Raw genomic sequence first — 14,650 nt, 5'->3', positions numbered from 1 at the left:
GTCGATCGGGGGATGTCCTACTCTTTATCATGGTATCCACAATATCATGGTTTTGAGTAGATAGAACGTAAGGGTTTAAGGGTCGCATAACTTGTTTTGAGCGGTTTGGGTATACATTTCACCAGGCTCTCGAGGTGTATGCATGTCCTAGGTACGCTGTACAAATAGCGCCCAAAGGGAGCGGACTCCTTCTGTAGTAAACGAAACATGTATCAAAATATGTGGTGAGTTCTCAAAGGGCGACCCGCACCAAAACAAACACAAAAACGACCCCCAACGAATATGTTTACATTGGGGCAATATGGGACTCAAATGAAAGGTATTTCGGAGTAAAAACCGTCTTTGATATAAAAATTTGCGTCAACCCTCCTCCCCATTAAAATCCCATAGTGGAAAAGAAGACCGATAGAAATGATATAGGATTCGAATGTCACGTATTTGAGTATAAAATACGAATATGATATACAAATTTGGCAATGTCAGGGGGCCGCCAAAATTCGACTTTTCAAGCACCTCCAAATAATCCCAAAGGTACATGTAGGACGATCGATACAAAATCGAACGCAAAGGATCATTGGAAGTAATGTAAGAATCTAATAACGTTAGGGACTGAGTGTCTGAGGGATGCCAAAAAACACCCAAACGGAGTGAAAGTAAATGAAAAGACTATGTGAATAAAGTGGGAATCTGATAACCGAATTCGGTGACATGCAGCCCGATAGGGACAATATGGGACTCAAAGAAAGAGCTGCGAGAATCATACATCTAAATTTGATGTATGGTTTATCTAGTTAGGACCTACGAGACTTTTAAGCTATTGTATCAGATATGGTATTTATAGGTTAGGTAGGAGGACGGACCCATGTCCTTCGAGTCGGATTCATAATACTTAAAGAAGTATTTGTATTCTTATAAAGTATAGATGGTTAACAGGAAAAACGAAAACTAGCACACATACAGTGTAAGCAACTTGGTGTGGCTTCGTTCGGTTGACGCATTGTTGTTATTTTACAAAGGTTCTTCACTTAGTTGATTGTTCGGATTTTACTGCCTCTCACACGAACACATTTTAGCATTTTCAACTGGGTTAGTGTGCCCATTACTGTTATAAAGCCACATCGGCTTGTAGCGCATCACGCCGGGCTAGCTAGTACATACATAAATAAATTCATAAGCATACATTCATATTTGCCCTTGCATAAGCACTTGCATAGTAAATACATGATATTGCCAACAGCCTGATTATAACGATGCACCTTTTTATTTGCTATAAACTTTGCACAGCAGTGCTAAACAATACCAATGTAACATGAGCAAGATTAGGGCGTACGAATGAGCTTTAAAATAAATAAAAAATTGGACTTTGTTGTGCTAAATATTATATTGAAGATGTAGTATCAAAATGTTTGTACGGCATTAACTTTTAGATGATTATGTAAAGTATGAGATATAGATAAACTTCTATGTGGGCGATTTCCGTGAGACAAACGCTACATTCGTACGCATTTTTGAAGTGAGCGGCGATACGATAGAGATTCCATCGAAGTACTTATAGTGTAGAGAGGGATTCAAACACATATTCGAATGCAAAAAAAAGAACATATTTTTATTTTAGCTGCTAAAAAATTTATCAAAAAATTGTGTGACACTCGTCCCTGTACAAGTGTCTTTCGCCGTTAAGAAACGTCATAATTTTAAGCGTAGTAAACCACAAACATGTTATTGCATAATTTGCTATCCATTTTTTATTAGTGTATTGTAAATTGTTAATATTTTGTTCTAAGCTAATAAAACGAAAAATTATAAATTTCGGAATTTTTTTAGACCTTATATTCTAATCAAATTAATACTGACGGATTTAAGCGGGCCAATTCTGGTACTTTCAATTTACCAATTCTGGTACTTTCAACAAATTTAAAACATGTATATACATTTCTTAGCTAACAACAAAGTTGGAGTAGTTTGAAAATATAAAATTTATTTACTTTAAATATTTTATTTGTTTATATTTTTATACCCACCACCATAGGCTGGTGGAAATAACGATACCGGTCAAACTAACAATCTTATACGCTCGATATTTTGCAGGCTTTATCGGTTCAGATTTGGATATAACTCCAATATAAATCGATCTCACGATATGACTTCTTGAGCCTCCAGAAGCCGCTGTTGTTCTCCCATTTGGCTGAAATTATACACAGAAGGTTTTTTTTGGGACTTCTAATGGCCATTTCAAGCGCGCTCCAAATCGGTCACTTACCTGATATAGCTCCGATATAATCTGATTTCCCGATTTGGCATCTTAAGCCCATTGAAGTGTGTTTGCATGGAGTGTGTTGTTATAACTTCCAACATCCATGATAAGTAATTTCTAAATCGGTCTATAAGCTAATTAGCTCCCAGATTAGACTTTTACGGCTTCTAGAAGCTTAAAATTTTGTTTTTTTTTTAGCGGAATTTCCATAATTTCGTTTTCTTGTCGTTAATTTTCATTTTTTAAATTAAAAAACGATTTAAAACAAGTAAAATCGTACTAAGTTCGGCCGGGCCGAATCTTACATATCCTCCACCATGGATCGCATTTGTCGAGTTTTTTTACCCGATATCTCTTTTTAGGCAAACAGCATTGGAGCTATAATATCAAGTTATGGTCCGATTCGGAGCATAATTGTTGTAAAATTTCAGCCAATTCGAATAAAAATTGCGCCCTTAAGGGGCTCAAGAAGTAAAATAGGGAGATCGATTTATATGGGAGCTGTGTCGGGCTAAAGACCGATTCAGACCATAATTGGTACGTATGTTGAAAGTCAAGAGAGAAGTTGTTGTACAAAATTTCAGCCAAATCGGATAATAATTGCGACCTCTGGATGCTCAAGAAATCAAGATCCCAGATCGGTTTATATGTCAGCTATATCAGGTTGTGGACCAATTAAAATCATATTTAGCACAGTTGTTAGAAGTCATAACAAAACACTTCTTGCAAAATTTCAAATCGGATAACAATTGCGCCCTATAGAGGCTGAAGAAGTCAAAACGCCAGATGGGTTTATATGACAGCTATATCAGGTTATGAACCGATTTGAACCACACTAAGCGCAGTTGTTGGAAATCATAACAAAACACCTCATGCTAAATTTTAGCCAAATCGGATAAGAATTGCGCCCTCTAGTGACTCAATCAGATCGGTTTATAGGGCAGCTATATCAAAACATGGCCCATTCACATTCCCAACCGACCTACACTAATAAAAAGCATTCGTGAAAAATTTCAAGCGTCTAGCTTTACTCCTTCGAAAGTTAGCGTGCTTTCGACAGACAGACGGACGGACGGATATGGCTAGATCGACTTAAAATGACATGGCGATCGAGAATATATATACTTTATGGGTTCTCAGAGGAATATTTCGAGGAGTTACAAACAGAATGACGAAATTAGTATGCCCCCATTCCAAATCCATTAACATTTTATAGCGCTTTTTAAGTTGTGGTCTATTCAGACCGCGTCCGCTCAACAATGTTGAAATAAATGTTCGCCCATCTTAGGGTTAACAAAAAATTTAATTGCATTAATGTTTTGTTGGTAGACTACCACTAAGATCTGTCCATAAGTAACATTTTGTGACAATTGTTTCATATGTTTGTTCGAAGTCGTTCGCTTACTTTATTCAATAGTAGAAGAGAGCGAGCTGGCAAATTGTTGAGAGTTAGAAAATTGAGAGACCGCAAATTTCTGCTTAATGTTTTTTTTCAGCAGCAATGAACAGACGATTCGTGAAAACCAGCTGCTTTATTCAAATAAATAACTAAAGAGAGTAAATGGTGTTCTTACTCTCTGTAAAGTTTCACAGGACAAGTGCCCGAACGCACTTTGTGCCAAGCGGCGGTGGTACATATACATATATGACCACTCTATCTTCAGAGAATTTAAAGATTTGTCACAAGTTAAGAACGGTTGTTTAGTAAATACGCTTTTATGACTATTAAGTAAAAATTTTCACACATGGCATGGGGCGGATTAATATCCGCGCACTCTTTTCAAATAACCTTATGGTATTATTTAAAAAACATACCATTTGATTTGATTTGATTTGCGGTATACTCCTAAAAATGTGGTGTTTGTATCTATCAGTGGTGATAGTATGAATACCCGTGCATTCATTTTCATACTATGTTTATCATCGCTTTTAACATCACCTTTGGCCACGGCGGTGTTATGGGTAAATGTAAGACGAGAATGGAAACAACGCAAACAGCGTATCAACACAACGCATTCGCTCGAATCATATTTGTAGTATTGCAACGGTGAGAAAGCCCATACAATATTTTAAAAAATGTATATTAAAAAAGTAAGATTGTGGTGTTTGCGTTGTTTTTGGCAAACACCCATCATACCAACGCATATACAAGAGCCTCATGAGAATAAGTATATGCGTAATACACACTTGTGTGGGAAATTGAACCATAAATTATAATTATATGAGTACTTATGTGCATTAAACTATTTTCGCTAAGTTCATAAAATTTTTTTTCTTTGAGTGTACGAGGACATAATTTTACATCGTTCAGCAGTTACCATATAACAAAATTAAGCTCTCGATTAATGCAACTTATAAAGTGAATTTAATTCCAATCTCGTATGCACGATAACGATGCAATCAATATTCACTGATACAATGCCAATGCATATTTTGCATCCATTCTTTAGCTGTGTTTTTGTGTTTCTTAGCAAGTGCTAACACTCAGTTATTTTTCCACCCTCTTTTTGCATGCACTTCACAAGTTATACTGACGTTTGCTGCCTTGGATTGAGACTATGATTTCTCCGATTAGATTGAGATTATATGAAACGTTTGTCATCTATTCCATAACATAGCACGCATAAGACAATCGGCCCTGTTCTACAATTCGATTTTGGTCGAATGTGATTCGATTTCTATTTTGTGTTGTTCTGCAAAACGATTCCACAAAAAAAAATGAGGTTTCATTCCGACTGCATACACCCTGGCGGATTGATATCTATTCCGCTTTTCTTTCCATTAAAAAGAACTTTTCTCCTTAGGAAAGCTTTATAAAATAAAAACTGCATATGTTTTTTTCCAATTTATGCTTCCAAAAGTAAAAAAAATTTTCTTTATTAACTGCAAATTATTAAATAAAAAATGTTGTTTTGTTTGCCATTGGTATGTTTGATTCAGCTCTAAATTTGGTCGTGTGAATGTATGATTTGGCAGAAAATATTTTTTGACAAGCGGAGCGCACATTTTTAGGTTTGTAATTAGCACAGGTGGATGATAAAACAAAACAAAACAAAATTCATTACATTGCCGCCAAGAAACATGTAAGTATTCAATTTATAAATGTTATAAGCAATAATTAATCACTTTTTTTTTTTTTTGCAGGGGAAAACACAAAAACAACAACCAAGACAACATTTTGCTGGATTTCATGAGAAATCATCAAGACATTGCCAAAGGGTTTGTTAAAGGGGACAAGGTTGTGGTGGAAGATCTGTGGAAGGAATTAAGCGGACAACTTAATGCGGCAGGTCCTCCAACTAAAGATGTATCTAATTGGAAAAAGGTTTGTTAATGCAATTTTAATGCCAGAGTGAGTTTATTTATTTCTTTTACTTTACAGACTTGGATTGACTTAAAATGCAATATAAGGAAGAAGTTGGCTCACAATAAAATAGAAACGCGTACTACTGGAGGCGGCCAATTTAACCAGTATGTGCTTGCACGCATAGAAGAAGAGATAGCAGTTATTTGTGGCCTACACAAAGTGGTCGATGGTATAAAACCTGCTAATAATTTTGGGGCTCAAAAATTGATGTCGGGTGCGAATAAAGAAAACTTGGAAATAAATACTATTAGTCAACAAGAAATACCATCAGAAATGGAAGAAATTGATGAAGTTTTTGAAGCATCAACTCCCTCAACTTCAAAGCGTAGGCGTGTTGTTCCCGACATTAATTCCATCGTCGAAGAAGAAAACCAACATCTAGATAGAATCGGAAATGTGTTAAGTGAATTGGTGAAACTCAAGGAAACGGTGTCAAATGATTTAAAAAAAGTTTGTGAAACTTTGACTTCAATAGAATCTATTAAAAGAGAAGAGCTCCACGAAATGAAACGCCACAACATTCAATTAGAGCGAAGTCTAGTCACCAAAAATGAGATCAAAATAAAATTTCTGGAGCTAGAAAAGCTAAAGCTTGGTCTTGGTGAAGACTAAAATCTTGGCAGTTAAATCTTGCTTTGGACCGAGTGCGTACCTGAACTAAATGCGATCTCAAAGTTACATTTTTTTTCTGTTGTTTTTATTATTTTTAAGTATTTTGTAAGCTTAGGCCAGAGTGGAAAAAATGGACAAGCAATTGAAAGTTCCTTATTTTTTGTTTAATAAAAGTTTTAAAAATATTGGCATTTATTTTAGTGAAAGTTATGAGAGTGATAATGCAATGTTATCTCTAATTGTTCGGCTTTCGGCGCTATTTGGCAAGTCATCGTTCTCCTCAGAATATATATCATCTTCTTGGTCTGGGGGTTCGTTATCAACAAGAATATCTTCATATCGTAAATTGTAGTGCTTGCAAATGTTGTGCAATGCGCAACAAACGTTGACAAGTTTAACTACCTTCTGCGGAACATATTGAATCGCACTGTTTTGTAAGCATCTAAATCTGCTCTTGAGATTGCCGATAGTTCTTTCAACTATATTCCTAGCTGAGGTATGCGCAATATTAAAACGGTGCTGGTGAGTTCCAGGTTGAGGATCTTTGAATGGAGTCATGAGAAATGATTCAAGTGGGTAACCACTATCCCCTAGAAGCCAACTGTTTCGCATTCCATTCCTTCTTTGGGATGTGAAGAAAATTTTGGCTTCACTTAAATTCCAAATAAATGAATCATGAGAAGATCCTGGCCTACCAGCCTCTATAGCACGAATTCTCATTTGGTAGTCACAAATCTTAAATGAAAAATAGGTTTTTTGATATCAACTCAAATTGTGTAGTACTCACAATCATTGCATTAATGCTAAAATATCCCTTCCTGTTGTAGTAGAGAGATGCATCCAAGGGTGGTTTAATTATCCTAATGTGTGTGCCATCAACGCAACCTATCACCCCAGGCAATCCGAATTTTTCGTAAAAGTGCATCTTTGACGATTGCATTTCATTTTCGGACATTTCGAGATTTATCCATTTTGGACATAATTTGTCTTCAAGCACTTTTATAACTTGCCACAATAGTTTGCACATTGTTGTACGTGCAATACCGATGTTCAAGTCGTTTGCAATGACTCCCTGAAAACTGCCCACTGCAAGATGTCTTAGGGTAGCCGCCAATTGAAGCTTAACTGGAATGCTTCCTTTTTTTATATATGGACCAACTTCTCTCAAAACATCTGAAAATGCTTCCCTGTTTAGTCTATACAGAGCAATGAAGCTATGGGATGATATGTATTATTTAGATGACACATGTTAAAGTGGACAAGAACTCACCAACTATCTGGGATATCGGTAGGATCAAAAGCATCCCTTAACTTACGACGTTTAACACGTTCCAAATAAAATGCTTCTTTTCTAGAAGCTAACAAAGCCAAAAACATGCCTGCAGGCATATTTTACAAAAATTATTTGATAAACTAACAAATTTGTATGCCGGCTTAAAACAAATAAACGTATGTTTGCTTCTTGTTTTGTTTACAAATTTCACTAAACACAGCAAAATCAGCTGTTTTTTGATTTTGCATCGAAAGTGGACTTCCCCTCGAATCACAGAACATGGGAAAACAAAATGTGCGGATTTCAAAAACGATGCGGAAATGAAAATGGTCGAAAGTAAGAACATGGGCGAATAATCCATACATTTCAATCGACTGATAACGATTGCCGACATTCACTTGAAGAAAGAAATTATAATTTAGGTTCACGACGAAAGTTCAAAGTGGACATTGTGCGAGGAGGAGCATTGTTTTGGACAGAGCAAATACTGTTGCCTTTACTGCTGTTGCTGCGACCACGACAAGACACTCGCTTGCCTAATGTGCTTTCTTCTTTCTCTGTTTGTACGGTAGCTTCTGTAGCTTGTTTAGCATTCGACAGCATAGGAATAATAATCATACGAAGCAAAAAACGCGTGTATACGGGTATTGATTGAATTGTGAACATTTGTGAGCTCTCTGTTGCGATGGAACGGTCGAGCGCTGCCAGCCGCGGTAGAGGAACGGAATGGTACACATCATTTATTGTTTTGTTCTTATCACCGTTTTTATTCTTTTGACATGGACAACAGCCGCGACAAACAACAAATCACTTTGTTACATAACGCACAAGACAAGTCAAATCGAATAATCCACAATGGCAATAAAAGCAGTAGTAGTAAAAAAGTAAAATGATTGAGTTATGGACTTGCACTATCACATAAATCCCTGCTTGCTTGGTTACTTGTGTTACGATGTGGTCTGTCGTTCTAGTATTATGTCGTCGTTGTCATTGGCTTGCCTCCTTTGGTTGGGGCGTTAAACGGAAAACCAGATGGTTTTGAGTGAAGCGTTAATTTCTTACGATTTTTGTTCCTTCTACATACACAAAGGCACACATTTACACTAACGCACAGCTTTTCTGGAGCGTTTTTTTACACATTTTCTTTTGTTTTTGTTCTCTAAATTAACAAGTGCTGGCGAGGAATATCAGTAATCTTTTCTTGAGCATTTTTCCCATTTTTCATTAAATTGTAATTTCGTTCTTTTTTCACTTTTACCTTAACACTGAGGTTCAGGGGAGGTTCGACCGGTTTGGTTTGGAGCAGGCTAGCAACTGACAGCAACTTAACTGTCGAACTGTTGGCTCTGTTCAATTGGTGGAGAGTAAACTGAGCGATGCGAAAAAGCTAAATCAACACATTTTTACGTCAAACAGAAGATGAGTGCGTGACAATACAAATTTGTGTCAAGCGTGAGTCACATGCCTCGTATGCTAAATCCATACCCAATAACGTGGTTGTGCATAAAATCAAAATCTTCACACGTGAGTGACTCATGAACAAACCACCACTCACGCATAAGCCGAACACACAAAACTAATTTTTAGTTATTTATTTATCGTTTAATGCAACAAACGTATTTCTTTATAGACTCTGCTTCAAAAGTAATTGAATATTCATTCATTGCAATTGAAACCGTTTATTTGACCCAAATTGTGTTCTGATTTTTCTCGTGAGTTTGCGTGATTGATATACAACTCACGCGCCCATCTCTAGAAAAAAGCTTAGCTACCGTCATTTGGAGAACTTATTTTTACCGCACTGGTGGTAGTTCTCTTTGTTCTACGCTCATCTCACTTTCGTATTTTGGAGAATGTTTACGTCAAACAAACAATGGGGCACAGTAGTTTCTGGCAACCCGAATGGGGAACAAAAAGTAATTATTTCATTTAATAGCTTTGCATGCCATTATTCATAATACATAATTCGTAAACTAATCATTATTACAATAAAAAAATTTGTTTATATGTATCAGCACGTTATTTTGCGATTTAAAAAAGTTTTTGACTGAAAATTTTTTAAAATGTCTACAGCGCGTTAAGTGCAATTTTAAAGTACCATGCATTCACCATAGCATTCATTAACAGTAGATTCTTATAGATGTTCTTTTCCTCTCCCAAAAATAATGGCTTCTATTAGAAAACTGATGTTTTCTTTTGTTTCTTTCGTAAGAGGTAATTCAAGAGGGAAAAAAGGAAATGAGTGAACATAAAAACTAATAAAAACACAATTAAATTTACAAATTCAAAGCTAACAACAAAGTTAAAACATGTTATGTACAAATAGTTTCATCTTTAATAGCAAAAACATTACCACAATCGATTGAAAAATTGCTAAAGCACTTTCATTGCACGTTCACAGTCTTTGCACCTAGCGCATTTAGAAAGAGTCGGAATACACATCATTAGTATTGAACATCTGTGATAGCATTGGTTAGTTTCTTTGGAAAGGTAGAAACGAAAAATCGGATCGAAATTGCGACCTTCAGGTGCGCCGGATGTCAAATCGAAAGGTCGTTTAAAAATCATTACAGAAGGCATCATGCTAAATCCCAACCGGACTAATAAAAAATATTAATTTTGAGCCGCTAGCTTTACTCGGTCGAAAGTAAATGAATAATAGACAAAATGTCGATCCAAACTAACGTAAATACACGCTATGTTTCCTAGTTCTACAAAACATGTTTATAGATGCATTGACATCTCATATAGTACAAAAGTTGATTCGCCGAGAGCAGTGTAAAATCGACCTTATTATATGACTGTAGAACTGTGAGCTTGGCACAAGCGACTACCCGCAAAAACCAAGTTTTTAGTAATCGCTTCCTACGACAAATACTTCGAATTTTCTGGTCAAACCGTATTTCAAATGAAGAATTGCAAATAAGAACAAACACTACCCCTATTGGTGTAGAAATCCGGAAAACCAAATGGATTTGGTTGCGTCATATCCTACGCCGAACGCGCGATGATACAGCGAGAAATGTCCTAGACGCTGAAACCCGCACAGACAGCGAAAAAGGGGACGCTTCAGAAGCACATGGATCCGCTGTACTAAAAGGGTGATGGAGTCAACCCATATACCGTGGAATCAAGCCAAGGCTTTGGCCAACGATAGAGTAGGATGGACACACTTTGTTGATGATCTATGTTAACGATGAACATTTTACTATTCGTCATATTGTTTTTGTAATATGCATAATACATTTCAATTGAATGTAAAGGACATATGTATATACATATATACAAACGGAATGACGAAATAATTATTGATTAATTATTTTGCAATTTGGATTTATGGTAAGCTCAAAAGTTCAATTAAAGTGGTTATTAACTCAATAAATCATTCATTTGGAATTTGCCATTTCTTTTATATAACATTTTTAATGTTTTAATAAAAATAAATAACTTATCTTTTTCACATAAATAAAAAACTTTTTATTGCATTGGATTAAATTGCGTATAAAACATGAAAAATATAGGTTAAAAATATTTATATGTTTTCTTAATGGTCTCAGGGTTATAAAAAAAGAAAAATTGTCGATTCCATTTTTAGCCTCTCTTCGTTGTCGTCGACACCGACAAATCAATCTAATCTATATATGGATAATAAAATATTAAAAAAAGATAATATTATTAATATGTTTTTATAAATACCACGTTTACATTCTTATTTATCCATTCTTTTTGTTAACATCCGGCATTTTTTCGCGTAGTATATATGGGAAAGGGAAGAGAGTATAATATTGATACACAATTTATACCATTAAATATCAACTTAATTCGTACAACTAAAAATATGTTCAACGTATACCTTCCTTACCAATCACTTGTTGTGATACTAAAAATATCGATTTTCTATGTCAAAAATAATTAAAGCAATTAACATCTCTGTTGAAAAGATTTTTATAAGTCAATACCATGTTTAATCGGTCAAACTTAGGTCTATATTTTTTCTGTGCTGATGCAATTCTTCCTACAATTCTTATCCGTTTTGCAAACTGTGTTCTGTTATCAGAGTTTGTTCTCTTGCTTGAGCGTAGCTAACCACTGTATGACTAAATATGAGCAAAATTCAGTATCCCCTTAGAAAACAAAACATTGTGTTGTGTGTGTGTGTGTATTATCAGTAAAATATGTGAGAGAGATTATTTGACCATTGAATGTCAAGGGCCTCATTGTCGGATGCATGGAATAGTTTTCTCTCAATCTGAGAGCAACGAAGGCTTTTATGTGGATGTTATATGTAGGAGTATAAAATATACACCGGAAAAATTTACGCAAGTGAGTGCGTCCTATCATCCTATTGTATAATCGATAGTGATTCACTTAAATGACGAATTCATTGAATTTTTTTACTTTTTCTTAAATGCTACAAATTATTTTTCGAAAATCGAAATTTCTCCCTCCTCCTTTAACGAGCCTGCCTAAAGAATTTATTTCAATTATATTTATATTCTTAGTTTTACAGATTTATCAACGAACATTCATATCAATGGGTGTTCTCCCATTCAAGTTTTTAGCTCATGTCGGAACACTATTTACAATGCCTTACAAACACCGCCAGTATTGGTGAAGGAAGAACATACTCATACACATTTTCCCATGAATATTCCATATAGGAACAGGGAATACTTCTCTCATATCAATGAGTGCAGTCCTATTCAAGTTTAACGCAATAATATGGGGCCTCTTCTTTTATGCCGTATTCGAATGGCCTGCCGCTTAGCGACATGACTTGTTAGAGAAGTTTTAACAAGGCTGCACTCAACGAAATTTGTTGTTAAGAATTGTAAAAAGTTTTGCTAAAACATCAGTTTTTGTCTGCGGAAAATGGGAAAGCAGACATAACTGCTGTTTCAGCAAACATGAGACATATTATTGGTGAATTGACAAAAAGTTTTCAGGATCGCGAAGATCTCCTCCCGAAAGACGCTGCACTCGTCCAGAAGTCCATAAGAATGTAGACTTCTGCTCCAGTGTCGCCATTCGTACAAAGGGTCCCGGGAGGGGCGGGGTGCCCCAACCTAGAGATCCCTTTTCGAGAAAACGACTTCCAACCCATCAACCATGAAGGACTCCACTGGCATACAAGCAGTTGTATAGCATATAGCATGGCACCACGCCATCTTCTCGAACAGAAGAATGGCCAAATTAGAGGAGCGCCATGTACCAGACTCCCTTAGTCTTATGGCTATCTTTGTTGCCACATACTCCACACATATGTAGGTGCAATGCATAAAATCAACAAAGGCATTCAGCGCCTCTCTCGGGACACTTATCCTTGCCCAGAGATAAGCACTGCCATGGTACCCTGTACCTTCTCGACCGTCCCCACCTTTAGTCCCAAACTCCTTCTTATCGAGTTGCGACAGGAGTAGATCTCAATTTGCCTCTTTGCAATGCATGACTGCAACGCATTGTCCCTTCTTACTTACCGCTTCTGTTTCCTCGCAGAACCATTTATTTGATATTTCTGATATGAATACAACAATAAGAACCCACCTCTCGGGTACCAAGTGCAAAGGTATTTTAAGCAGGGAAATGCCGCATTACTGCTTTATACCTACTTGTTGCTTACGAGGTCTGTGTGTTGTGACACTTACGATGACCCTTTTTACCACGCCATACAACGCATGTGCGCTGCGGCAGTTCTTTTACAAACCGCAAACTCTTTTTCGCCCTTTTCTTGTTATGCTATTATTTACGATTGCCTGTTACGAGTGGTTATGTGTTTTTAATATTTCAGCTGTTTTTGTAGACGCGATCAAAAAATTTCTTTACAAAAATTAAAATATTCTACTCCAACATATTTTCTCATGGTTGACTCTTTTTGGAGAAAAAATACCCAAGTAATTTTATTTTACTCTCCTTCTAGCAAGTCATTTTAGGCTAACAACAGACCTTTCAGCAGTCAGACTGCTGTTCTGAAATTACCAGCATTTATCTATGACATCAGAAGTACTGCTGTTATAGCAGCAAAATTGACTACTAACTGTCAGCAGATAGTGTTTGCTATTATCAGCAGATTTATTTCTATGAGTGTGGATATCTAACAAATGTCACCAGCATTAGTAAGTGGACAAACACCGCTGACATTTTTTTTCTGATGTGCACACCTGGATTTGAAGCCTCTGTGCAGCGTTGGAAGGAAGAACCACCGTTGAAAAAATTATATTACTAGGATCAACGCTATAGGGGGAATGGTAACTACTGCGCCACTGGGACGTACTTATATATGTTTTGAAAGTTTACTACTTATAATCTATCTATGTGATAAGTTCTATAAATGAAAACAAAAACAAGCAAAAACCATTAAGTTCGGCCGGGCCGAACTTTGGATACCCACCACCTCGGGTATATATGTAAACCCCCTTTCGGCACGATTCGGTGAAAATTGGATGGAATTGGAAAAAAACGGTAATAAATAAAGCTTTTATGAGCTTCAGACCTTTAACCGGCATATCGGTCTATATGTTTGCTATATCTAAATATAGTGGGCGATATATTTATTATGGGCGATCCGAACCATATTTATGTTAGATGTCTGGAAGACAACCCACTGTTTAAAATTTCAGCGAAATCGGGTAATAAATAGAGCTTTTATGGGCTTCAGACCCTTTATCGGCAGATTAGTCTATATGGCAGCTATATCTAAATATAGTCCGATCTGAACCATATTTGGGTTTGAAATTTCAGCGAAATCGGTTAAAAAATAAAGCTTTTATGGGCTTCAGACCCTTAAGCGTGAGATCTGAACCATATTTAGGTCAGATGTCGGTAGGCTTAAAATTCAGAAATCGGGTTATCAATAAAGCTTTTATGGGCTTCAGACCCTTTATCGGCAGATCGGTATATATGGCAGCTATGTATAAATATATTCCGATCCGAACCATATTTGGGTCAGATGTTAAGAGGCCCAGAAATACTCACTGTTTAAAATTTCATCAAAATCGGATAAAGAATAAAGCATTTATGGGTATTAGACCCTTTATCGGCAGATCGGTCTATATAGCAGCTATATCCAAATATGGTCCGATTTGGCCCGTTCAAGAACTTAATCAGCATGCATCAGAAAGACATATCTGTGCTAAATTTCAGCTTA

At 36.3% G+C, this 14,650-nt stretch overlaps 3 protein-coding genes across 3 annotated transcripts in view; 1 reads left to right on the top strand and 2 right to left on the bottom strand.

Annotated features, from left to right (window-relative positions):
• The window catches only part of LOC106084364 (sideroflexin-1-3), a 30,865-nt gene extending 21,999 nt beyond the window's left edge, over positions 1-8,866 (bottom strand). Inside the window, exon 1 of the mRNA XM_013247987.2 lies at positions 8,765-8,866. The gene's annotated coding sequence lies outside the window, so the exon portion shown is untranslated. The remainder of the gene's footprint in view (positions 1-8,764) is intronic.
• Positions 4,884-6,418, top strand: LOC131994967 (uncharacterized). Its single transcript, XM_059362253.1, has 3 exons — positions 4,884-5,337; positions 5,399-5,579; positions 5,637-6,418. The coding sequence occupies exons 1-3, from the start codon at positions 5,288-5,290 to the stop codon at positions 6,231-6,233; spliced, it is 828 nt and encodes a 275-aa protein (XP_059218236.1). The 5' UTR covers positions 4,884-5,287; the 3' UTR covers positions 6,234-6,418.
• Positions 6,376-7,858, bottom strand: LOC131994966 (putative nuclease HARBI1). Its single transcript, XM_059362252.1, has 3 exons — positions 7,504-7,858; positions 7,021-7,447; positions 6,376-6,968 (listed from the first exon to the last, which is right to left on the bottom strand). The coding sequence occupies exons 1-3, from the start codon at positions 7,620-7,622 to the stop codon at positions 6,441-6,443; spliced, it is 1,074 nt and encodes a 357-aa protein (XP_059218235.1). The 5' UTR covers positions 7,623-7,858; the 3' UTR covers positions 6,376-6,440.
• Positions 8,867-14,650: the final 5,784 nt, after the last annotated feature.

This window comes from Stomoxys calcitrans, chromosome 2 (assembly GCF_963082655.1).
Source record: "Stomoxys calcitrans chromosome 2, idStoCalc2.1, whole genome shotgun sequence".
In the NCBI taxonomy this organism is placed as follows: Eukaryota; Metazoa; Arthropoda; class Insecta; order Diptera; family Muscidae; genus Stomoxys; species Stomoxys calcitrans.
Note: the sequence above shows the minus strand (reverse complement) of the source record. Positions and strands in the feature narration are given on the sequence as shown.